At 36.9% G+C, this 26,437-nt stretch overlaps 1 protein-coding gene across 1 annotated transcript; it reads left to right on the top strand.

The window, feature by feature from the left end:
- The first annotated feature begins 94 nt into the window (after nucleotides 1-94).
- LOC124157620 (equilibrative nucleoside transporter 2) lies at nucleotides 95-23,956 on the top strand. The gene is made up of 13 exons (XM_046532492.1): nucleotides 95-268; nucleotides 469-630; nucleotides 708-923; nucleotides 7,529-7,610; nucleotides 7,688-7,836; nucleotides 7,928-8,022; nucleotides 8,103-8,153; nucleotides 9,376-9,608; nucleotides 11,228-11,353; nucleotides 11,438-11,555; nucleotides 11,632-11,717; nucleotides 12,761-12,960; nucleotides 17,639-23,956. Exons 3-13 carry the CDS (start codon nucleotides 766-768, stop codon nucleotides 17,748-17,750), a joined length of 1,410 nt encoding a protein of 469 aa, XP_046388448.1. The 5' UTR covers nucleotides 95-268; nucleotides 469-630; nucleotides 708-765; the 3' UTR covers nucleotides 17,751-23,956.
- Nucleotides 23,957-26,437: the final 2,481 nt, after the last annotated feature.

Here is a 26,437-nt window from a genome sequence, read left to right as displayed (position 1 = left end):
ATGCCCAAATGTTTACAAACACTACTGTGCCACGTGATGCGCTTGGTGATTGTAAAAAATTAAATAATATGGTCGTCGCGCGAAGCGTAAGACCTGCTGAGCTATTGGTGGAAGTAATATTTGAGATGAAATGGAACAACATTCCAGGGAATGAACTGGTTTTAAATTTTTTAAGTTCGACTGAAAGCGATTTGATGGTGTTGCAAAAGAGATGCGCCAGTTTTGTTGGCCATTCCGTGAATGTCATTGAATTATGAGCGGGATTTATGTGAGATTGCATGTATTTGTAATTTAGAGAGTTTATTCTGCAGTTAGAGTCTAGTGATCTGAGTATTTCACGTCAAAATCACAAATGATTAATTCTGAATTTTCTTATTTCTAGCGCTTCTGTTTTAAAACCTAAAACTAAGTACCATATGCACAGCTTTAGGAGATTACATAACCTCATTTTCTTTGTTTTGACCTTAGATTCGTGAGAAGGAAGCAGTTGCCTTCCGCACACGAGGGAGTGACTATCAAGGCCATCAGCTTTCTTAAACTAGTGGAAGTGTGAAGCTAGTGTTGTCATGAGTGGTAGTCAGGTGTGAGTGCGTCATGATGGTAGTTCATCACTATCAGTGTTTTCTCCAGGTGAGAGAAGTAATGTTGTCGTCGTTCGTCGACGCTGAGCGATTTATGGTTATTTACCTTGTTATTTTGCTTTCTAGGAGATCTAGTCATCTATATGACACCTCTGTAAATTACTGAGATAAGCATTTGCGGAGAATGGAGTACTCAGTAAACACTCGGCCTCTCTTGCAAGAGAGTGAAAGCGAAGTAGAAGATACTGGTGGAACCAGCCCAATGGAGGATAATGCTGACAGCCATGTGGTTGTCACTAATATGGCTAAACCCATTTTGAAACTTAGAGAACCATCTGACAGGTGAGTGAATTAGCCGTCATGAAGTTAAGCATCCTCTGGATGAGGAGGTAAAAGAACTTATGTTACACCGTTGTCTGTGAGTTTTTGAATGTCGCACAGCTTTAAGTTAACTAATAATGTCTGAGCGTCTTTGTAGAGATTAACCTAATCCAGGAAAACAATTAGGCTTTTGTAATTATTCTGATATGTTTGTCAGAACAAAAATAATTATTGCTTAGGTCACTGAATATTAACTCTCCTAGAACTATGTAGTATTCCTTCAAGGATTGAAAACTGGTGCAACTGGTGGTTTAGCAGTTCAGACCCTTTCCATGCATCTATCATCAACATCTTCCGTTTGTCTTCTCTCTCACTAGGAATTTTCTCTATCTTTAGACATTCTCTGGAAAGAGTTATGAATTTGAAGAGCATATTTGGCAAGATGTATGACCTAGAACTAGAGATTAGATTCTCGAGTTGATGTGTCCTCAAATAAAATGCTTACATGTAGTTTATTAATTTGTTTTCAAATCACTTTGACTGCTGGATGATAAGGTTTTTTATTCTACTGGCTCCCATCCATCTCCTCAATAAGTGTAAACAATGATTCTGGGTATTTGAGTGCTCAATTGTTGTTGAGTCCCGCTTGTTCTTCAAGTCACGATAAAATCTTGATCATCTATGATTATGAATGCATATATAAGGTAGAAAAATTGAAAAACAACTGCGTTGCTCGGAGTAAGCAGTTTTGATGTAGGCATTCTAATGGAAAGCAAGTGATTGCAATCTGACAATGAGTGGTACTAATCTGTGTATTGTTTCAATATATCGGTCTCCAACCGGCGACTTTGAACTCTTTCTTGACAAACTTGAGCATCTACTCAGTATGATTTGTTGCTCATATCACAGTCAACGCCTTGTGATTACTGGTGATTTTAATTGTGACCTGTTGCTCAGCTGCAGCAAACAACGTGACTTAGTTAACCTCCTGAACTCTTTTAATTTAGTATTTCATGTGTTTGAACCTACTAGGATCACCAGTCACTCTAAATCACTATTAGATAATATTGCCTCTAATTTTGAACCATGTGACATAACCTCACTAGTTGTTAAATCAGATATTTCCGATCACTTTGCTGTTCTAGCCACAATTCCATGCAACTGTATACCTTCTACAATACGGTATCCATCAAGATCCTTCCACAATACTAATGTTTCCCATTTTTTCAATCTGCTCGAAGCCGAGAACTGGTCTTTTGTTTATACTGATGCTGATTTTGAAACCAGATTTTCTCATTTCTATGATAAGTTTGTATATTTCTACAATGTAGCCTTTCCCACGTTTTATAAAAAAACCAGCAAAAAACAAAAACCGAAGGAGTGGATCACTGATGAAATCCGCAGTCTATCTACCAACCTCAAACATTACGCCTTTCTTGTCCGGGCATCAAAAGATGACTCACTTCTGAATGAGTATAAATCATTAAAATCCTATTATCGCAAAGCTTTAATTGCTGCAAAGCATTCTTTTAATGACAGAAGGATTATGAATGCCAGTAACAAATCCAAAGAAGTCTGGAAGATTATTAACTCATCCAAGGGCAGCTCCCCTACCCTTTCAGTATCTCAAATTGTTGATCCAGCAGGCGTTCCCTTCTCCAGTTCTCATTCCTTGGCCTGTTTCATTAATGACCATTTCACGAATCTCACTCTCCACCCAAAACTGTCTGATAATTACAATTTCTTCGGTTTTCCTCCTGCTACAAAGTCACTCTTCTTATCACCTTGTACTGAAACTGAATTAAGACTTTCTCTTCACAACCTTGGTTCCAAAAACAGCTCTGGCTTTGATGAAATTCCTAATTGGATTCTAAATGAATGTTTTGATGCTTTCAAAGTCCCTCTTCTCCACTTGATTAATGATTCTTTGCATCTGGGAATTTTTCCAAGTCCCCTTAAAATCTCCAAAGTAATTCCTCTCTACAAGAAAAAAGGAAATCCTCAGGATATTAATTCTTATCGCCCAATTAGCATTCAAAATCAGTTCTCTAAGTTGTTTGAAAAGATATTTTACAAACGTTTAATTACATTTCTAGAATCAACAAACCTTCTATCCAGTAGTCAACATGGCTATCGCCAGCACAGATCTACTACCTCAGCCACTGCTGATGTAATCGACAATATTCTGTCTTCCCTTGATAAAGAATTATCAACAATTGGTTTGATGTTTGATTTCAGTAAAGCATTTGACAATGTCAACCATGATCTGCTATTATGTAAACTTAATCACCTTGGCGTGAGAGGAATTTCTAACCAGTGGGTCAAATCTTATCTTCAGGATAGGCTTCAGTCTGTAGTAGTGTCCCATCATGGTGACAAATGCAGATCGGAATTGAACAAGGTTTCTTGTGGTGTACCCCAGGGATCTATCCTTGGCCCAATTCTTTTTGTTGCTTATATCAATGACCTCCCCAGTAGGCTAGCTATAGTAGAAGGAGCTACACCAGTCCTTTATGCGGATGATACAAATATCATAGTGTCTGCCTGTAACCTTGACCGCGCCATTTCCAATGGTAAGCTTATTTCTAATCACTTATCTGAATGGTGCTCTCAGAACCAACTAACCCTGAACATCAGCAAGTCTCAGGTTGTTCATTTTGGTTACAAAAGGAATCCCTGCAATAACGTTTCAATTGATGTTAATGGCTCAGTCATACCCCAAGTTAGCAATGTAAAGTTTCTCGGAACTCACCTCGATTCGGGCTTGAGTTGGGAAACACATGTTAATCACTTGTTGAGTAAATTAAGTTCTACTTGCTACTTAATTAGGTTCATAAGAGATACTGTTTCACCTAATGTACTCATTTCTTTGTACTATGGGGAATTCTATTCCAATGTACTATTCAGTATCCTTTTCTGGGGCACTTCCCATCATGCAACAAATATTTTTAAAATACAAAAAAGAGCTGTTCGTCTAATGGCTAAAGAGCCCTACAATGCCCCATGCCGACCTATTTTTAGAAAACTAAATATTCTCCCTATTCCTTGTATCTATATTCTATCTGCTGTTATCTACATCCATAGAAACCTGTCATCTTTTTCTAAAAATCGAGACTTTCACCATCATTTCACAAGAACCCATAATGACTTGCATGTAGATTATGCCCGGACCACAAAATGTTTACATGGATTGAGAAGGATGGGAATTCTACTACACAATCATCTACCATTATCTTTTAAATCGCTGAATGACAAATCTTTTAAAAGACAAGTGAAAGATCTTCTGCTTAATAAGCTGTATTACAATGTCAATGAGTTTTTAGCTGATCCCTTGTAATGTTTTACTTTGATTTAATGTTAATTATTGTTTGTTTGGAGTTGGAATGCTGTCCGCTTTGTAAATAGTTTCTACTATTATTATTCTTGACGTGCCTTATATTGTGTACAAACCTTGTAACTCAATCACTGGGCAAATAAATATATTATTATTATTATTGCAATAGGGCAGATTTCCAGGTTCCATCCATGTCATTTTGGTGGCGATTACTTGTGCATTTCACCTTATACTGTGTTGTAGGCATCCTTAGGCCAGGCTGAAGTGGAGAGTGGTTCTGGTGTGTGTCCAATACTTATTCAGTAATGTCAGACTGAGAGCAAGCATGCCTGTTGCTGATCGTTCACCCATCCGCTAAGCATGAGAGGGGGAGATCTTTCTGGGTTCCAGAAACACGCATTTCTAAGTGCTGGAAATTGTGTAGCCATCTTCCTGATTCATGTTGTATGGCCTTTTAGTTATTTCCACTGCTTCTCTGATCATTCTTGGGAAATATCGTTTTTCTTTGGCCAGGATTTTTTGTTTATCAAAGTTGATCACATGACCTGGCTCTGACAATTCTCTGTTGAGCAATTGTGATTTCTCTTCTTGTCTATTCTTCAGTGCTCAAGCATTTTCTTTTATTCTGCATTGTATGGCCCTCTTGATTTGTCCTACGTATGATTTCCCACAACTGCATTGGACGTCGTATATATCATCATGAATCTCAGATGGGCAGGAGCCTTTGCTGGCCTGAGTAAACTGGCCATTTTATTTCCTGGTTCCCAAACCTGGTTTGAGTATAATGATAATGAATATATTGGACTCGTGATGTCCTCTCTAAAGTTCCACTGACAAATGGGATAAGAGCACAAGCAAATGGATCAGGATTCTTGTCCTTAAGAGATGGATTCTTCAAGCGAAAGGCCCTATCCAGGACCATAGACCTCTTATATCCGATCTGTTCTTCTCCATTGCCTTAAGAATGTGTTTTTCTTCTGTGGGCAGCGATTCTTTGTCAGAAATGGATAAAGTACGATGTAAAAGGCTAGTTGCGGAAATCTTCTGCTGTGGGTGGTGGTGGGAGTTAGCATGAAGGAACATATCCATAGCATGGAGGTACATATGTGCGTAGCTTTCCAGAAGACAGTGCTTTAACGAACCGTCATCCCTCCTTGTCACTAGGACATCCAGGAAAGGAATGCAGTAGTTAACCTCCTTCTCCATGTGGTAAATTTTATTGAGTCTTGCATGGAGTTGAGATGTGGAAGAAAACTGAGAATTTCTTCCCAGTGCGGCCATACGACAAACGTATCGTCCAAGTAGCCAAGCCATCTCTTGGGCTTCTTGTCCGGAACCCAGAAATCTGCCTTACTGCAAACCTGAACGTCGAAAAAGCCTACATCAGAAAATAAGTAATGATTGTATCATTACTGTTGTCTGACAATAAATGTAGCATTGGAGGTACCTATGCAAACATGTATTTTTTCAGATATACATATGTATCTAGGTAAGAGTGCACCTCGTGTAGGGAGGCCCTTATCTTCTGTGTTTTTTACACAACCATTTAAATAGACCTTAAACACACTTTTATAAGTCACAGTCGTAAGCCACAAAACCTCCATTGGGTGGATGGCAGACCCCTTAAAAATACTAGTGGAATCACCTCTTTTTCTGGGGATGTGGCTAAATGGTGTATCAGGACCATTATTCAAGTAGCCTTACAGTTTCTACTAAAACTTGTTGCCATAGTGGTGCATGTAGTTATATGAAAATCATGATGAACATTACAGTTACCCCTCCTTGTCTACTTTCCAACCACCTACGATAAATGTGGTTATTACCAGATTAGGGCATGAAATTTAATATGAAGGTAGCTAAGGAGTGACTATATTTTTCGAAAAGTGAGGCCAATTTCTCAACCCAGGTTTATATTTGACCCTTACGTGTCTTTTTTTGGTGATGTTAAGGTTGTTCTTCAGAAGTTCTGAGATCCCAAACCTTCAGCCTTCTTTCAAATCAAACAAGTCAAGGTTATACCTGGCCAAATCCCCAACCTTTATTTTCAACGGGAACATATCTCTAAGAAAGTGGTGCAGAAGTTATGCAAACTCAATCTAAATGATAGAGTGTGTGATTCACTAGACTTACCATAATTACTTAGACTTAACACAGTGGGCACTTAAGGTTCTCATAGGAAACATTACCAAAGACTAAGTACAAGCTGTATGATTTTGCAGAATTCACCCATCTCAGCCGAGCAATCTATCCACCGCCAGTGCCGAAGCAGAAAGAGGCCTGGGTGACCTCCGAATCGTGTCAGGGTAGAGGGGAGGGAATTTGCAAAGGAGTGGAGGGGTAATAGGGCGATGTTCAAGTTAGCTGCATCAGTATAAATCTGCAGATAGGCACCCCTGTTGACTGGCACCACTGCAAATCGTCCGTCATCCAAGCTGGGGTTGGGGGAGAACCACGTACCGTCGGGTTTTCTCTCCTCTATCTCCTGGGTTGGAGACATAACCAGCTGGTGTGATAGCTGGTAGAGGCAAGTCATTGGAATTCAAGGAGGGAACGACTTAGTGGGATGAGGTGTTGGAGGGAGAGAGAATTGTGATAGGACAAGTGGAGTACTTCTCACTCTAAACTGCATTCTTATGCCTCAGCACCCACTTCCTCTTGATTGCCAAGGAGTAGGTATTCCTCCGCTGTACTACCTATATAAATCTTGATCTCCAAGTGGGCAGAGGGCAGCTTCAAAGGGCATCGTTCGAAGGACAGAGTTGGGAGACAACAGTTCCGAGACTTAGAGTCTCTGAGCCTTTGAGTCGAAGGGCCTTTGCTTGAAAATCCTTTGCGCGAAAAGTCCTTATTGGGAGAAGTTCTGCGGATAAGTTCGGAGGAATTTGGAGGAATTTCTGGGGGGGAGTACACTTAAAAATGCCACAAAGGGAAAGCAAGAATGAATGGAGAAGTACGGTAAGGTATGATATTTAGAAAAGTGATAATAAAGAGGGAATGGATAAATGATTAGTCCGAAGAACAGTGATTTGAATAATATTGGGACTCTACTGCATATTTATTTATTTTCATCCATACAAATTTGAAATCTATATGCATATTGTCTTAAATAATGCAGATATGCCCACACTTTTTCACTGCAGTGAAAGGGCTTAAGTAACCATATGTAGCATTACAAAGGTTACATTTTTTCCACATCTTTTTTTCCATAATTTTAACTGCTCAAGTCTACTATTTTCAATCTTATTAGATTTATAACTCAATGCTACTTTATTTTCTTGGTTTATTCAAATAGGTATCATTTGGCATACACTGTATTTTATCTTCTTGGGATGACAACACTCCTCCCCTGGAATTTCTTTATCACAGCTGAAGATGTAAGTGCTATGAGTGTATGGTGTTGTGTTAAATTGAGCTTTCTTTGAGAATTTACTTAAATATTCATTTTTTTCAGTATTGGATGTTTAAACTTAGAGACACCAGTGCTAATTACACTCTCGAGAGTAAAACAAAGCTACAGACTGAGTTTACTGCATATTTGAGCATGGCATCAACCATTCCCAACACCCTATTTCTTGTTATAAGCTCCTTTATTGCTCACAAGTAAGTGGTGTAGTTGTGTTTTGTTTTTGTGTAATTTCTGTGAAAGTACTCAGTATTCATTCGTTGGATAAAAACATTTACTTCTTTTCAGGTTGCCATTACAGATTAGAATGCATGGGTCCCTAGTCATTATATTAGTTTTATTTGTGATCACTACTGCCCTTGTTAAAGTTGATTCAGATTCATGTAAGTATAAAGAAATAAATAGTTTTATTCTGCTATTCATAGCTTTGGTTGTATTCTATATTTTGTATTATTGATTTCAGGGCAGACTGCTTTCTTTGCATTGACTCTGTGCACTGTCGTGATTTTGAATGGTGAGTGTTCTCGCATTTTGTTCTCACGTTCATTCCTTTTTAGTATCATTTTGATTATTTTCTTGGCAGTGTAGTATGTCAAAGTACCTGTATGATAATAAGTATTAAAATTTAGAGTCTCAGGGGTTTGATCACTTTTGAAGGTATGATCCCAGCTAGCACATTATAAGTCATTGAGATAAAGTGAAAGGAAGAAATTAGGAAGGCGCTTATCAAGTAAGCTTGTTATGGGTTTCTTACGGCCAGGCTGACAAACATCCAGAGTAATGACAAAATGGATGCCAAACTTTCAGCACTTCCGCAAATGTTATTTAGATTCGATCGTTTTTGAGCATTCATTAAGGGATTTATGTATAAGAATAATTTTTCCATTCTTGGCACTTCTAAAATATGAGTAGAAATAACATCATACTGCCATAATTTGAGAATCAGTCACATGTGTGAACTGATGGCGAAACGACGGTCGTAAGAAAAACACATAATTTCACAAGAATAGCGATTTAGAATAATATAAAAATGCCGGAAGGAATCTCTAATATACATATTGTAGTCATCGGGTTATCAAGCCATAAATTGAATTCATAAATGTTAAATTGTGTGGACCTTGAATAATTTCAGTTTTTCATGCACATACCAAACAAGTTTTTCTACATAATTGAATTTTAAACTGGTAACTATGCCATTCTCTTTCATCAGCTGCCGTGGTGTAGTGGTTAGAGTACAGAACGTCGGATACGTAGGTCGTATGTTTGGTTCTCCCTGATGTTGTTTTTTTTCTTTCCGTTATTAATTTTTTTCTATTTACGGGAAAATCTGTTATCAGTTATTAAGCCCTTATAAAGACTAGCTTAATTTCACCGGTAGCCTTTAAATGCATACCGGGATGAGCCGCGTAGCATGTGTAGTACGCTGTTCAGCCGCCTTTGGCACTCCAACAGAAGTGACTTACGTTGCCTGAGGATATTTGACAGCATTCCTTACCTATTCTTCCCTAACATCTTACCCTTGCCTTATATAAGCCTCTTAGCTTACGATAAGCTGCTTATCAATTTTTTCCGTAAGGAAACCATAAGAAACGGTTAAGTCTCTTACTTTGTGCTATCTGGGATTATTAATATGAAAATGAGAGTTCAATCCTCTTGGTTAAAAATTTATGAAATTCCTTCCTTTTATCTTAGTTCAATTCTTGAAGTTGATTATTTTCTCTTTTCTTTTTGTGCAGCGGCTAGTGCTATATTGCAGGGTAGCCTTTTTGGGGTTCTTGGGAAATTTGCCCCTCGCTTCATCACTGCGGCAGTAGCTGGTCAGGCACTAGGAGGAATCTTTGCAGCCTTAGCAGAAATATTTTCGCTTAGCTTAAGTGTGCCTGCAACAACCAGTGCATTTATATATTTTGTTGTTGCAATTGTGATGTTAATTCTGTCAATTGTTGGATATTGCCTGTTATCAGAAACGGTAAGAAGATAACTCCTGTTGTTGCATTTACTTATTTTTCTGTCTTCTTCTTGTATGATTTCCAAATGCATTCAGGTTCATTTCAAATGCATTTGGTGCATTTATAGAATATACTATAGCACTAGCTCAAAATTAATTGTGATCTGCAGCTTAAAAAAATTAATGCTGTGGACTCCCCGTTCTATTTTCAAACACTAATCAGAAAAGACTAATCCTTCTACAATTATGTTAGGATTCCATTAAATTATTGAATGTTTTCCCTGTAGAGTTAATCTTTCATCATTATGTGTTTCCTTCAGACCAATTCATGCTGAAAATATTTGTGTATCACTTTTTTATAGATTGGAATTTAATGTTTAAGAACTGGGCTCCATGAAGATTTTGATTCTGTGTTCCTGAATGTTCATTGACAACTTTCCTCAGTTTTGTTTTCATTTTATTGGATAAGCTTTAAGCTGTGTGCAGTGAATGAAATTTTTTACCAACATGCTAAAAACTCAGATGACACTAATCTCATTGTTGACTTCTCTGAAAATTATCTCCTCTAAAATGTGTTGTTGTGCTCGCAGTTGAATATACATATGTGCTTCTGTACGTAGTGCCTATCATTATGTAACAGAGCCTTGGTTGATTTCCTGATCACACATCCTCTGTTTCATTGGTTTGTGTGATGATTTAAAAAATTAAATTTCAAAATGAAGCCTGCTTCAAAAATAATAACTTTTTACATTATAATCTAACATTCAGAGGAGACTCATGTTTTGCAGTGAATAGAAATTTCCTGTAAATTGCACTTGCATTATCTCAGTTGTCATAGTGGTTACAATAGGGTGGTTTCCTATTATTTTTTTATTGCCTAAATTGAAAGATTATTACTCCTGGAGTATGCATTTCATGCTTTTAGATTTTTAAATGACGATAACTATTTTTTGCGATAAAATGAAAACGGAAAATTTTCAAGCACGCGAAAACACGACGACTAAGTATGAATGCTGGGAAATGCCTCTGTGACGTCAATCTGGTTCCAGCTGCTGTAGGTAGCAGAGTATCCTGCTAGCAGGTAGTGCTTGGCTTAAATAAGGATTATTAATACCCTATCAAACGAAGGAAACTTTCCGACCATAGGCAATTTTAATAGGTGATTATTAAGAGATGTTTCCCCGAGCTCTGTGCCTCATGCATGCATTTGAAATTTCAAATGATATAAAACTCCTATTTACTCGTATAGCATCTAGGTCCCTGTGACGTCACATGGAGTGGCATTGCATGGGTGCCAATCTAGTTTTTTTCAAATGAGATTAAAATTGACCATTAACGTTCGTCTAAAATGGGATTTCTAAAACCAAATAATTTGTAAATTATGAATATACTAATGATGGGTTACGAATTGCAATCAATGCCTTTCATTTTCTTTAATGAAGGAACCTACCCTATTGCAATCTTGTTTTGTATTTGTTGCTTGATTTTAATTATGAAGCCTAACTTATAAATATATCTCTGACATTACAAAAATTATATAATATTAATTGTGCCTCCTCTCAAAGAATATTCTTATGATATGGCTAATTAATTCCATAATTAATGTGTGAGAGAAAATGAAGCATTTTTTTTACTTGCAGTTATTTTTCAAGTTTCATATGGAAGATAAAAGGGATTTAGATAATCTATCATGCGATTCTAGTTCAATCCAGGAAGTAGTGGAGCCATCTAGCAGAAACATAAGTTATAAAAGTATAATGTCAAAGGTAATTTTGAATTTGAAATGCTACATAGTTTTAGGTACTGATTTTCCAGTTGCTATAAATATCTTTTTTTGTTTACTTTCACAGATTTGGGTTTACAGCTACTCCCTTTGGATGGTATTTTTTGTTTCATTAGCTGCATATCCTGCGATCACCGTGTTGATTGTGTCAACATCCCATGGAAAGTCTACTTCAGCTTGGAACAGTATGTATAATGTTTCAGATTTGATTGTTAATTTTTGTATGTCAACCAGTTTCATCACTAAATTGTTATTTTTCAGATGTATACTTCGTCCCTGTCATTGGATATCTGTTGTTCAGCACCTTTGACTATGCTGGAAGAATATTATCTGGATGGCTAATATGGGTATGCTTGAAAATCATACTTTATCAAAGCTAAACTGAAATCTCAAAGCTCTTAATAGGCTGCATAACTTTGTCATCAGCATTGTAACATATCATAACCCCACCTTTTGTAATATCCTTACTGATGATCTGCTCTCCCAACTTGTGATAGTTCCCCTGCAACATCAGTATGAATTAAGTGACCTCAGATTTTTCTGCCGTTTAATGAATGGCCGCTTTAGGTCTAAGAGCATTCTCCCAATGTTCTTCCTCCATTCAACTTCTCATAAAACATGGAACTCTGTTCATTATACTTCATCAAAGTTTATCTGTGACCTAGAGATTCTTTACCTACCGACTGTATCCTACCTAAAATTCCCTCAATACCCATTTCATGACATAACATCATCCATTTCATCATTCACAACTGCATTTTCAGCAGACTTTCTGTCTAAATTCCCCTCTCCCTTTCTTAATCCATAAATTGCATCCATGGAAGAGGCTGTAACTTCGAATTGCATAATACGTAGCTCAGTTTATTTGATGATATGTTGAGTTGTTTTTATTTTTTACTATTGCTTTATATGTATCACAAATTGTTCAAAATTCTATTTACTAGGTCATTTTAGCTATTTTGGGATATCATGCTAAATAGATACAAAGTAAATTTATATTATGTGGGGACTTAAGGAAATAGTAATTATTATTTTAAAATATTCATACATTTTTAATGCAGGAAAATCCGAGACCCAAAATTTGGATTTTTTTAATTTTTGTATTAGCTGGGTAATCTATGAGTTAAGTACCTTTTTCTTCCAATTTCTCCACAAAACTTGGGTCTCTAATCATATCTCGAATTGCTGAGAGCTCTGATTTTTATAAGATAGGAAGTCTTTCTTATTCTTTTATAATTTTGCTGCATGTTTCAAGTTTCTGTACATTTTTTATTGTAAATTTTCCATAATTGTCTAATAATATGTAATAAGTAATGTAAGGTGTGGGATGAATGAGCTTGTGTTGTAAATACATCCTCAATTCAGATCCTAATCTTTCATTTTTTTTCAGCCTCGTGAAAAAGGGTGGCTGGTAGCCCTTCTGAGCACAGCGCGAATAGTTTTCATCCCATTGTTACTCCTTTGTAATGCTCAGCCAAGGAATAACTTACCAGTTTTGATCGACTCTGACATTGCTTACATAGCCATAATGATATTATTTGCATTGTCAAATGGCTATTTAGCTAACATCAGTTTAGTGTTGGTACCCAGGTGAGGAAATCTTTCTGATATTTTTTTTTTTAAACTTTGGGTATGTTTAGGTGTTGGGTGTGGTTTATTGCAGTGCTTTTAACTTTGGTTTATACTAAAATTGCGTAGCTTTGGTGATACACATGTTGCCATAAACTAAGCCAAACATTTAATTTATTGAGTTTCATGAACATAGAAATGAGAAATGTAAATGACCATTCTCAAAGTCGAATGGTCTTCATTCATTCTGACCTGAAACTGTAGGTACTAGGGTCATAATTAAAGAAAATACAAAATATATGTACCGAAATAGTACTTTTGACAACAATCCTTTTGATTACACCAGTTTGAGGACATGTGTGCATAGAGTGCTTCAGGATTTGATACTTTTATCAAGGCTTGAATGGCATTTACAGCCCCCTAAATTACCACTACTCCTCCATGACATTGGGCTATTAGTTTCTCACTACATCCTATGTCGGAGAATCATTGTCTGATAATCTAAAGTGTACCAGGAGCATGACGGTCTGTGCTGATATCACGTACACAGATCCCTTTAAGGCGAAAGGTGATCGCCCTGTTAAACGATTTTCTAATTTGAGTGATGAGTAAGATACTATCGACGTGAAACTTTCCCGAATATATAATAGTCACTGCATTTTTTTCTGTCTATCCTGTCATAAATGACATAAATGGAAATTGTGAGTTTTACATGTTGTAATTAATTGAATGTATCAGTCTGAACAAAAGAATTGTAGCCAAGTTATTAGTCTGATGCGACTTTTAAAGCCAAGGAATATGCATATGTAAAGTAATAAATAATAGTAATGATAAAAACACGATCTGTCGGAGGGCATCGCTAGTGGCGATTTAGGAGAACTAGAACGACTCATCCGCTCAGCGAGAGGAAGGGGGGGCCTGTGAAAGCATGGGAGGGTAGGGGCTGTGGTGGGAATGGAGAGTGTTCTCTGGGTGTTTGGGAACTCTGCGACTCTGCCTTCCTAGTAGCGAGGCACTGGAGAGAGAATACAGACAGGAGCAAGGGACGAGGGTGTAAGATCATGAAATTTTGTGAGGTCTTCCTTTCTAGGCAGAAACATGCAAGCTAAGTTATTTGTGCAGTTTGAGTTTCCAGTCTATCTACTCAGGCAACAAAATCTGTACTCTAAATAAGCTAAAGCTATACTCTAACTGCACTTAATATCTGGACTGGGAATGCACTTAAGACTGCACTTAATTGAAACAATACAGCACAGTTGCCATAGTACAGTAAAGTACAGTTACAAAAGCACAGTCACAGTGCAGTGGCCACAGCACAGTCAGAGTGCAGTGGCCACAGCACGGTCAGAGTGCAGTGGCCATAGCACGGTCAGAGTGCAGTCGCCTCAGCACAGTCAGAGTGCAGTCGCCTCAGCACAGTCAGAGTGCAGTCACCACAGTACAGTCTAAGTGATTTCTTTGGGTCCTCTTCCGTTTTATCCATGGCTCTATGAAAAATCACCAACATTCCAGCTGGCTTCATCAGATCCACTGAAGTAGCGATGCAGATTTGGCCAGACTGATATTTATGTCCAACCGAATCCTCTTTGACACTTCAATGAACACAAAGAAGCTGACTGGAAGTTTGACTAAATTTCATCCAAAGCCATGGATAAACTCTGAAGAAGACCCAAAAAACTAGCTGGAAAAGGGAATGATCTAAACCCTGTTTTGATATTGGATACAAATGACATGAAAGCCAATTCAGATATAAAATCATTTAATATAAAATGTAATATCTTACAATGAAATTCAATAATACATGGTGAATTTTACATGGTGTTTCATTTTACATAAATTCATGGTGTTACATTTCGCGGAGGTTTTCCGTAAAGTGGCCGAGTGGGACTTTAACGTATCATCCTCTGTTGGCCTAAGGGCCTGCAGTGTCTCTCACCTGCCTACACCGTCTTTAGCTCACCGGTGCACTGTCGTGCGTGGACTGAGGTAGTGTCCTTCAATCTGGTACGCTATGGTGAGCAAAAACAAGTCACCAGCAACGGGGTCGGACGGGAGTCGATTCGCGGGTTCTGAGTAGTGAGGACGTAGGTCCACAGCAGCAAGTTCAACTCAAAAATCACTAAAATTTGAAAAATGATTTGTCGGCCGCCTAATAAACACAGAATGTTCGGAATAACACCAGGACCTTGACAATCCGATCCGGAACACAATTTTTGGGTTCTAAAGGGAGGTTATAAGGAGACACCAGTCGACAAAAACAAAGGACGATCGCCTTCACTACGAAAAACATCAAAAAATAACCCCAGATTTTCACTTTTCGAGATAAAAGGCACACAGAATAGTATAATTAGATAATATTGATATTCTACACTGGATATAAACACTTGAAAATGCACTGATAAGAAATAATAACGTATTATTGGAACACAATCGACAACTCGTCACATGTTCAAGCGTGAAACACAAAACTTCAAAAATAACCAAAAAAAAAGCATAGAATGTCACTGAAGGGGTGAAATATAAAGTAAAAGTAACTCCGAAACACTGATTAACCTCAATCAGGACGGATTTTCAATAACACAGGGAATTATATCACAAAAACCAACTCTGTATAACTGAAAACTTAAGACACTTGTAATTGAAAGAAAAATGCACGTAGGGAAACGAAACTTTCACAGGAGCAGTAGAATAAATGGCACTAGAAGCACATAGAATCACAAGGTGGGCAAAGCCACCCCCTAAGATTGGTGGGACTTCGAAATTTCTCGGCAGCGGCTAGATTGAGGCAAACACTAAAAACGCCACAAAAAAGCCAAAATTGGTTGGATCTTGAATATTTTCACAGTAGGCGGCAGCGGGAACATTCACGGACGTTACTGACATAATCAGCGTCAGTTAATCATTGATTTAGCCACTAAAACTGAGGTTATACGGGAGCGGCATATAGACACGTGTCCTGCTGTGGACCCCCGTCCTCCATAGTAAATATAGGAAATACTTTCTCCCGTCAATGACTAGTTTAAGTCCAGCCCTGTCAGAGTGCAGTTTGAGCCATAGTACAGTTCCAGTCCAGTTACCCAGCCCAGTAACAGTCCACTTTTAGCCACAGAACACTTCCAGTCATGTTTTCTAGCCCTGTCACAGTCCAGTTTGAGCTATAGTACAGTTCCAGTCCAGTTACCCAGCCCAGTCACAGTCCACTTTTTCCCACAGTACACTTCCAGTCATGTTTTCTAGCCCTGTCACAGTCCAGTTTGAGCTATAGTACAGTTCCAGTCATGTTACCCAGCCCAGTCACAGTGCAGTCTGAGCTCTAGCACAGTTCAAGCACAGTGATCCAGCACTGTTACAGTACAGTTATTCTCAAATTCTAGCTGCCATAGTACAGTCTAGTACAGAATAGTGTACTGTGACTGTGCTAAACGCAAAGTTTAGTCCAGTTACAGAGCAGATTTAGTGCAGTCACAGCACAGATTTTTTTGCCTGAGTAGTCTTGTTTGGGTCTAATAATGATAACACAGGCCTGTATTTTTACGATTTACCCTGTTTATTCAAGTTCTGTTGATGGAGTACGGTGTATTGTGTTGAATCTGAAAAATGTCTAATTTTTACTAGATTGAGTCAGGGCATTTTTTTTTTTAATTCATCATCTGTCAATTTCTAAACTGTCATATGTGGAAGAAAATCAAAAATATAAGATGCACATTTATATGTGTTCTAACGTGTAAAATACATTGTAATGTGCACATACCTACTTTTCTAAATATTGCGTGTAATCCTTGTTACTTTTGTCACTGGGTATATCAGTGGAAATTATATTAATACTAATATGCTAATTCAAGCAAAATTATGCGCTTGTAGGAAAAACTTCTCATCTCTTTTTGGGTGCAGTTTGTTATAGGAACTTGTAATTCGTTGATAAATCGATAAAAATAAGTGACGGAATCATGATTAACAAAGCTAAATTATATCGGAATTGCATCATATTTGGACTTATTCTTTTTTATATTTGGTGTGCTTTCCTATTCTTGATATCATACGAAGGTAAAACACTAATTGAAAATTGTGGAAAGTTAATGGCTGTCAAAGAAGAGCTAGGTTCATATGTGACTCATGCTATCAGGGTGTTTCAAAAATTACGGACCGGGAAGGCAGGTCGCGTGGAAAGAGGGGAGCTGGCCAGAAGGAGAGGGGGGAAGCTATTCGAAAGAAACCACTTTCCATTGTTCTCAGGTAACTTGAAACTTTTACTCAACTTCATTGAATATTTTTCCGACTGTAGAACTCCAGGTTGAATCCACTCCTACTCCCCATTACATTACGAAGGAAGTGCCGCCGAGATAGAAGCCTGACGACGCCTCCGGGGATAGGATAGGTGTGAAAGGGTAGGGATAAGGAATCCCGCACTGTCACAGAGCCAGGGGGGTCCTACTACTAGCGAAACCATGATTTAATGTTTCTATAGAAAAGAAAAAAAATTCCTTTGAGAAAGGAAATTTCTACAATTTTTCGTAGGTATGTAATAATACCACAGTTGCAGCATAAAATGCAAATTATAGTGCATACTTATGCAGTGTTGCTTTTGTGTTCAAGGCTCATGTTCTGATGGTCACGGCCATGGGAACATTGGCAAATCAGTGGATTTTATATTCTCGCTTTGGCCAAGGGGAAGGTAAATCCATTTCTCTTTTCTTTCCAGATGCGTGGATGCTTCAGAACAGGAAGCTGCTGCATCTTTGATGGCCGGTTTTCTGGGTATTGGTCTCTCTTGTGGCTCATTTCTGAGCATACTTTTGGTTAAAATACTTTAGCCAAAAGTACTCTTCTGGAGAAAAGACATTCAATTGAAAAAGCATGTTGATCATGCTTGTGAAATTGAACATCTTTTAAATGCCATAAAAGGAGATTTTTAGATGTGGTATTTGTATTTTTTTGCAATGACAAAAGTTTGGCTGGTACTGGCTAACTGATGATGATGTAGAAAATTTTAGTACCATGTAATTTGTGGTAAAAATTGATATTTTTCCATTTGGTGCTATGAGATGCAATAAGGTTGTTGTAGGCATCTGCTGACTGTGGATAGACTCCTAGTGGTCATTCAGTTGTACTCAATGGTTATATCTTTGTGCATTATGAAGTCTGTAGCAAAGTAAATATGGTGTAGAGAATTATTTCTGACTTCGCTAATGCTCTCCCCTGCTTTAATTTTTAAGAATATGTTCACTCCTCTAAGATTAATTATATGTGGAAGAATTATTGTTACTGACAATCACTTGGAAGAGCATTCTCTATGAAAATTTCCGTGTTATAGTTTAGGAAGTGTTAAAGTTTTTATTTTCTGAATGCCACTTGTAGCATCAAAAGGCATTTTACATGGATCAAAAATCAGTAAATTTAATCACTCAGTATATGTGGCTGTTTTAGAAGAGGTATGCCAGGAAAATATGAAGCTATTAACCGTGGTAAATATTGTGGCGTAGGCTCCTGCGGGGCTTGAATTAAGGGTTTACCATCTTTGAGATTTCCACCACATATGTATATGCTCTTGTGATGACAACTGTTTCACTAACTATCCTCCTAGCAGCTTCTGGATAATGTCCAGAAGTCACTTCAAGCTGAAGATGGGTAAAGGATACCGAGATATAGTGAGACTGTTGTCATCATAAGATGGTCAACTCTTAGGCCTGGTGAAACTTGAAATTATTTCAGAGCAGGTAGGAGGCTCCATTGTCTTTTGCTAATTTACGCAAAGTGATTCTTATAATTTTCCTTTTCCCTCTCCAATTTTAACTTGCCAGCCTCCTTCTTTATTGGTTTTATATGTGAACAAATTACTGTGTTCCCCATTTTTGTCATGTTTTATATTTTTATCAAATAATTTTAACGTTAACCATTATGAGGAAGCTTCATAATTGTTGCAGTGTCTAAAGTATCTTTATTAAGATCAAAATGAAATATTGCCTAAATACTGGCTCTCTTACTAATTTATTATTGTTGTAAGCATTTTAAGGTCTCCATTGTCTGTGTTAGTCGGCCGCACATGGTGTGCTTACAGAAGACTTGAAAGAGTTGATCATTACTCTCCAAATGTTTTTAATTCGATTGTCCATTTTTTCAACCACATCAGGTACTGTATTTTAATTTATAATGATATCTATGGGCCAAATTACATCAGTGTCCATGATTTGATGCTCTAAGGGCCGTTTTACATGGGGCACTTAATTGCACAATCTGACGTGTGTATGAAGACGCAGTCAAAATTGCGTCGCATAAAGCGGTGAATTGCTAGAACGAGTGTGGGAATGCATGGACATGAGATGGCAAAATAGCCCGCCACATTTTCGATTGTGCATCCATGCAATTGCACACCATAATGTGAAATGAATGCAGTTCTAACTTGAGCAATAATGTGCCCTGGGTAAAATGGCCTTAAAATCTATTAAATAGATGTGAAAAACATGTATTTTTTAAAATGATAGTGTATGCCCATATTGCATGCTTTCTATGCCAATTTTTGATGATTACTTTATCAAGGTTTTTCCTATGGCTGCTCTAAGGATGTGTTTGTGTTATTTTGTTGCTTGTGACAAAGAAATTGGCTGGGAGGTTTTTTGTGATACAAAACCATTATGGAAATTCATTTTATACTACTTACTCTATTTTTTCTTTTCAATGAGCGTTTCATTTAAAACTCTATCATGTTAAATTATGATTTACATATCATTCCTAATTGTTATTTGACTGGGATTAAGCATAAGATAGATAATATGTAAGTGCAAGATCCGTTTTTTTATATTCAATATTATGCCCTCCTTTAATGTTAAATGTATACATGCATTCAGGCATTCAATGTAACTCTGATATACTGATAAAATTTCTTATTATGCATTATCTGGAATACTGCATACTATATGACTAATATTTTTTAGACTGGCAGTGGGGGTTACAAAAATTTCATACATGGATGGTTCCTTGAAAGAAGAGCATTATTTGATTTTCTGAAAATGCTGTACACAAGTTTTGTCAAAAATCTTAGAGTTTTTTTTAAGGATTGAGTCGGCATCTTTTGGAGAGTTGACATTGCTTTCAGTTAAATACGTGCCAGAAGGGAAGCTGAAACCCTGACCATTATTTAGGGGCTTCATGAAGGCCCTTATAGGATATATGTAGTACATAATCCAGCAGATGGTAGCATAAGTAGTGGTCCTCATGTTGACTTTTCTTTTAACTAGGATCATGAAAATACTGGATTTTCTCACTTCATTCCAAAAAATGACCGGAGCTCTATGTTCCAAGTACCAATACATGTGAATTGCTCTCCAAAGTGTTGTAGATGTTTGTATTCAGGTTTTGCTTTGCCCAATAGCCAATGATTGTATGCCCTCCCAGGTTAAATCTTGGCTGACACATGAAATTTTTCAATGGTACTCCAAAATTAAAATAAATATTTTTGAATCGCCATTTACACTTTCAAGTACTTGCTTACTTATCAGTGGGTGTTTGAGGTTTAGAAAATTGTCAGTTGTTAGATCCCATATGCTCTAACGCTTAATGAATTTCACTGTTGTCATTCAATTGCTATATCTGTGCTTTTACAGCTCAGTATACATTTCCGTTGAAACTTGTGTCAGTGTGTATTGAAAAAATGTGTACAGTATTCTAATGACTTTTAATGAAACATCTTTAACAAATAATTTCACATTTTCTCAAAATCTGTTTTTCTATTGATGGTCAAAGTCAATAGCCATTTGTGCCAGGCATGAGGAAATTTGGATAGAGAGTAGGGGATGAATTTAGTGGAATCTGATTTTTGTACGCTCAGCCTCAGTATTTTTTCTCCAACTGTCCAACAATGGAGGAATTTATGGCCGACTGTTATTGTTAAATATTGAAATAACATTATTTTCCGACTTGAGAACCCCAGGCTGTATCAGATTTGTTCCTGTTAGATTTTTCCATTCGATACAATAGAAGTGTTGAAATGTTCTATTGCAGGCAGAATTAAAAACAAACCATAGTATAAGTTATGTTGCATATATTTAACCATATTGTGTGTACTTTCCGCAGAAGTTAGTATATGTGTTGAACTTTGCTACCTTGTTCCAGAGTGCTCATTGATGCATGGAATCATTTGAATTGAGAAATATGGTTGTTATTAAAAATATGCCATTTTTGTAAGAAGCTATAGGAGTTCAATGCATTGGCTAATCATTTTATCGATCAAAACTCATTGATTTTGTTACAATTCCTGGTTTTATATCATTGTGTACCTATTACTTTTGACTTGATGCTACATGTATGATAGAATCTTATGCCATCAAATGAATTTAGTATATTCAAAAACTCAGAACATATCGCAGGACTCAATTATGTACTATTTTCATGATTCTATAACCTGAGCATGCATTATTACTCTCATGCTGTTTTTCTAATTGATTTTTAAAGGAGGAGAAAAATCTAATTTTTGAAGCCCTCACTTTTGTAAATATTTGAATTTAAAAGGCCAGAAAAATCTTGATGATATTGTCATTTCAATTGATGTCCCACATGGTCAGCAGGAATCTCTGAAATGAATTGGAGATGCCCTTTATGTTAAATTTTAATTTTTAATGGGGTTTTCATTCTATCTTAAAAATTGATATTTTTTAATTTTGCTTGATGTTAATTGCCAAAGAAGATAATGAGTGTGGGACTGAATAGCTTTTGTTATTAAAATTTTTATTTTTTTAATGAAATATGTATTCATTATTACTTAAGGTTTTCCCAGTGAAAAAATGTTGATGAAATTCTCTTAGGCTTCCAGCTGGGTTGGAGTTGACTCCATGCCGACATTACGATGGCTTACTCTGCTGTCGTCCTGAGGGAGTGGCTGAGGAAGTAAGTCTTATTCAGTCCCAAACGGCAACAGCAGAGAAAGCTGTCGTCATGGTGTTAACTCTAACCTGGCTGGAAGCTTTAGAGAGTTTCATCATCATTTGTTTATTGTATTTGATCTCCATTGTTCAAATTATGAATTACATGTATGTACTATGGCACCAAAGTTGAAGTCACTCATATTGCCTAATTAATTATATAAATGTTGTAAAAGTAATATTTTGGTTCCCTTTGTTAACCCTTAATTAATTTCTATTTCTACCCAGTCAGCACAAAAGGGGTGGGCTTAGTATGAAAACATTTCTTTCATTGGACCATAATTTTTTTGTTGTTGTCGCGAACTCTCATTTGTTTTACTAGAGTGAAAGAAGACACGGAACAGATTTTTTTGTAATTTAGCTATATTCCAGGTATTGTGTATTCTGGAAATTATATGTTTTCACCCTGTCCGGTAGTGAGGAAATTATTTTGCATTGCCACACACTGCATTTTGCATATACCACCTGCCACTTAGATATTTTGCGGTACATACTTCCTTTTCATCCCAAGTACTATCTTATTTTTAAAATTTCACTTTTATTTCAAACAGAAAATATCATAAAATATGATTCGATGCTTTCCCGGCTATTAATGTAGGTAAACTTTTCTTGGGATTCCCATCGGGTCAAGTGCTCCATTTTAGCCATGTCATGTTTGTGCTTATTTAAAATTACTTAGCCTTAACTTACATTTATTTCAGACTCTCTAAAAAATACATTATGTATGTATTACTGAAACAAATAGACCCTTAGAAGTTTTTAAAAGTATGAAGTATTGCCACTGATGAACCTTTTCCTATTTCTCATCCACTTTTATAGGACTAAAATGAAGGCATTTTAGCCCCACAAAATAGCACTAAATGATGTATTCTGTATTACGATAAATTCAATTAGATGCGTGGAAGCTGTGATCACATGCCTGTCCCCAAATAGTGACTTTACTCATCAACCTTATCCTACCCTCGATAAAATGTTCTCGTTTTTATTTGAGTTGCTTTAAAAGTCTACACTAGGGGAGCATGGTAACCTAAATAGAGTACTTCAGTTTAGCTGATCATTGATAGGTACTAAAACCAGGTGTAGCCATCAGACACCCCCAAAAATCCTTGAGGAGCAACTTAGCCTTTGAAAGGAACTGCCCCCTTACCCTGAATATGTGCTACTTAATGCTCGTGGCGAAGTCTGGCATGAGCTTTACCCTCACCTTTCCAAACCAACCTTCAGGTTCAATCAATGAGTGAGATTAAGTGAAGTTCATACTACATTTTCACTGAACTCATCTGTATTCTGTACAGACTATGATCTGTGAAAAAGGACCCATATAAATTCAGTCAGGTGTGTGTTGAAGTACCCCAAAATAGATACATAGAAAAGACATTGACGATGAGAGCATAATAATAGAGAAGTCTCAGTAGTGAGTCATATTGAGGGAGAAGTTGCATAAGGAAGCATTTATTTTTTATCCCAGCACACATTACGTCTCTACAAGTCCCAAAAGAACGTTATTGATTTTATTTGAATGTTGCCTTACTTAGGCTCCAAATGGGCCTTCCGCATTTATTTCTACTTTGACTTCTTCCTCCAAATTGTAGTGTAAATGGCAAACACCAAAAATGTTATTGTAATCGACTAAAACATTCCCACATTGTTCAAGCTTCTTTTGTGCTAGTTGGGTAATTGCTGGTTTGATTGTGATTGGTGCCATAGAAAAAGTTTTGCTGTGAATCCATTCCAAGTTATTAAGTTATTTTAAAGTCATAGTATTGATTAATTTCTATGAATATAACATTCCAATAGGTACCTTTATACCTTTGATACAGCAGTTTTTTGAGTTGTCACTATTTCTTTACAAACTTTGTGCTTAGAAAATTGTGGATATTGAGTACATTTTTCTTTTTTGAGCTCAACTTATGTACCAATCTACACATTACTTACTCTTTCTAAAAGGTGATTTCATCAGTAATCTCACTATTCCACCCGTGATTTCCTATGATATTTGTGAATTTAATTAAATTGTTATTGATGTTACATAAATGTTTGTGATATAACTTTTTGTTTTGCCTATATTTTCAAATAAACATGAGTACATGTGCATTCTTATGAAATATCTCGCTTTACTTGTATATTTTTGTATGAAGTTGTTACAGGCTAGTATAAAATACTAGCATGCGTGCTATATAGCTATACTACATGGAAGTATGAAATATCTCACTTTGCTTGTGCATTTTTTATCCAATTTGGTAGGCATTTTATTTTAGATCAAAATGAAAAATATTATTATTCAAATTAACAACAGCTTCTTAACCCTTTCGAGATTCCGTGGAGTTCTCACTTTAGCATGACTGCTGGACTGAGCCCCAAGACTCTCTTCCATCCCCTCTGTACGGAGATTTTTGCAGGACATTCATGAAGAAGGGTAATGTACATAATCACACACTCTCAGCACCATCCTCTTTCGACCCTTCCCAGTGGGGACTCAGTATTATCTCGCACTCCAAGGGTAGTTGAGCTTCCTCCTTTCAGGGTTTATAACCGTACCAGCGGTATTGGTTCGCGGTCAATCATGCTTCGTTTATATGAATTAACTATTTGGATAACTGTTGCTTGCACGTAAACTGCAGACTTCAAATTGAATTCCTCCTTTTATTGTAAGAATTGTCAAATCTCGAATGAAGTGCTACCATCAATATTAATGCATTTAATGCAGCAACAATTTCCATGCTGATGTTTATACTGAAATCAAGATATAAGTTAATATCGTATTTGTCCGAATATAGTCCCCCCTCTAATTTGAGACTTCAGTTCCAGGTAAAAATTTTAGAAATGCATTTGAATATAGTCCCCCCCTTAACAGTTACCACTGGCAGCTTTGGAAAAAAAAGGGGTGGACTATATTCAGATAAATACGGTATTTATCGTAGAATTTCATTTGAGAATTATAAACCCTGCTTAATAGATAAAGAATTCAATTATTAGTTTATACTTTTTGAGAAAGGAACAGATATTTATTTTGAAAACTGACTGAATGAACAATAGGGTAGTTTCCTTCATCAAAGAAAACGAAAGACATTGATTGCGATTCGTTACCCACCATTAGTGTATTCATAATATACAAATTATTTGGTTTTATAATTCCCAGTTTAGACGAATGGCAATGGTCAATTTTAACCGCATTTGAAAAAGGCTAGATTGGTGCCCATGCGATGCCACTCCACATGAAGTCACAGGGACCTAGTTTCTATGCGAGTAGATAGGAGTTTTACATCGTCTCAGATTACCAATGCATGCATGAGGCACAGACTTCAGGGAAACATCTCTTAATAATCACCTATTAAAACTGCCTAAGGTTGGAAAGTTTCCTTCGTTTGATAAGGTATTAATAATCCTTATTTAAGCCAAGCGCTACCTGCTAGCTGCCAGCATCGCAGCGGCACACAATATCCTCGCCCCAAGGTCGCCTCACATGGTGGAAGCGGGTACCAGAATGACGTCACACGGGGTTTTCCCAGCATTCATACTTAGCCGTCGTGTTTTCGCGCACTTGAAAATTTTCACTTTTCATTTAATCCCGAAAAATAGATTTCGTTTTCTAAAATCAAAAAGTGTGAAATATGTACTCCAAGAGTAATAATCTTTCGATTTAGGCAATAAAAAATATTAGGAAACCACCCTATTGAATTACCGTGGTCCCTTACCACAAAGATGGGTAATATAAGACGAGGGGTCCGGGTACCTGCCCCTGGATTTTGTGGGTACGGCCTAAGTTCTGCTTTGTCGGGTCCCAAAACTAAGACTTCGCAAACCCATGACCATCATAAAAGGGGAAGAGCAAGGAAACATATTTCCGGCATTCAACCGCTTGCGTAGAAAAATCTACGATGAAAATTTGCTGCTTTCGTGTCCCAGGTCAAGAAACGTCCTGCTGTATATTTTCGCCATTCATAGGGAAAGGAATAACTATGTAAAGCTATGAACGAAACATTGAGAAGAGAAGTTTTATATAGATGAAAGTATTAACTGTATTTAGAGACTAATGAACAGGAAAAGTGTCCTAAGTGTGGGCCAGTAGCCGATACAGAAAAGACTCAAGAGGGGAGGGGTGCAAAATACTTCTTGAGCTACCTTTTCTTTTATCGTAATGAAAAATTGTCAAGTCACATGCAAAGTTAAAGAAAGTTTTATTCAAACTGACTATAAACATATAAAAGAAAATGCCATCAAATGATATAAAATAATTTAAATTGTGGTTCTGCAATGTTAGGTAATGCGGGCAGGGATGTGTGCCCCTCATGTATCTGCCGCTCATGGTGTGGGCACAAATTTAATCGATTTATTTTGATTTCATATGGTAGAATATTGTTGCCACCTTCCTCAGAGCGAGTAGTCAAACTGTTTGTTTCTATATGAGCCCTACCTTGCCTCAATTTCTGTTGCAAAATTAGTGCAGAAAACTTGTGGCAATAGGGTATTTGAAACGAGTCAAAAGTTTTTCCCAAAAACCACGATCGCACGTATCACTTCCAAACCCAAATCCTTAAGCAACCAATTTTCTCAGGAACAAATAATATTTTACATTAAGAAATGTT

This window comes from Ischnura elegans, chromosome 4 (assembly GCF_921293095.1).
Source record: "Ischnura elegans chromosome 4, ioIscEleg1.1, whole genome shotgun sequence".
Taxonomy (NCBI): Eukaryota; Metazoa; Arthropoda; class Insecta; order Odonata; family Coenagrionidae; genus Ischnura; species Ischnura elegans.
Note: the sequence above shows the minus strand (reverse complement) of the source record. Positions and strands in the feature narration are given on the sequence as shown.

Bases quoted from the DNA above. Each gene is read 5' to 3' on its own strand.
- LOC124157620 (XM_046532492.1), top strand. From the start codon at position 766: ATGGAGTACTCAGTAAACACTCGGCCTCTCTTGCAAGAGAGTGAAAGC. The intron at 924-7,528 runs GTGAGTGAATTA...TTATTCAAATAG, and splicing joins CTTAGAGAACCATCTGACAG to GTATCATTTGGCATACACTG. The intron at 12,961-17,638 runs GTGAGGAAATCT...TTTTCTTTCCAG, and splicing joins AGTTTAGTGTTGGTACCCAG to ATGCGTGGATGCTTCAGAAC.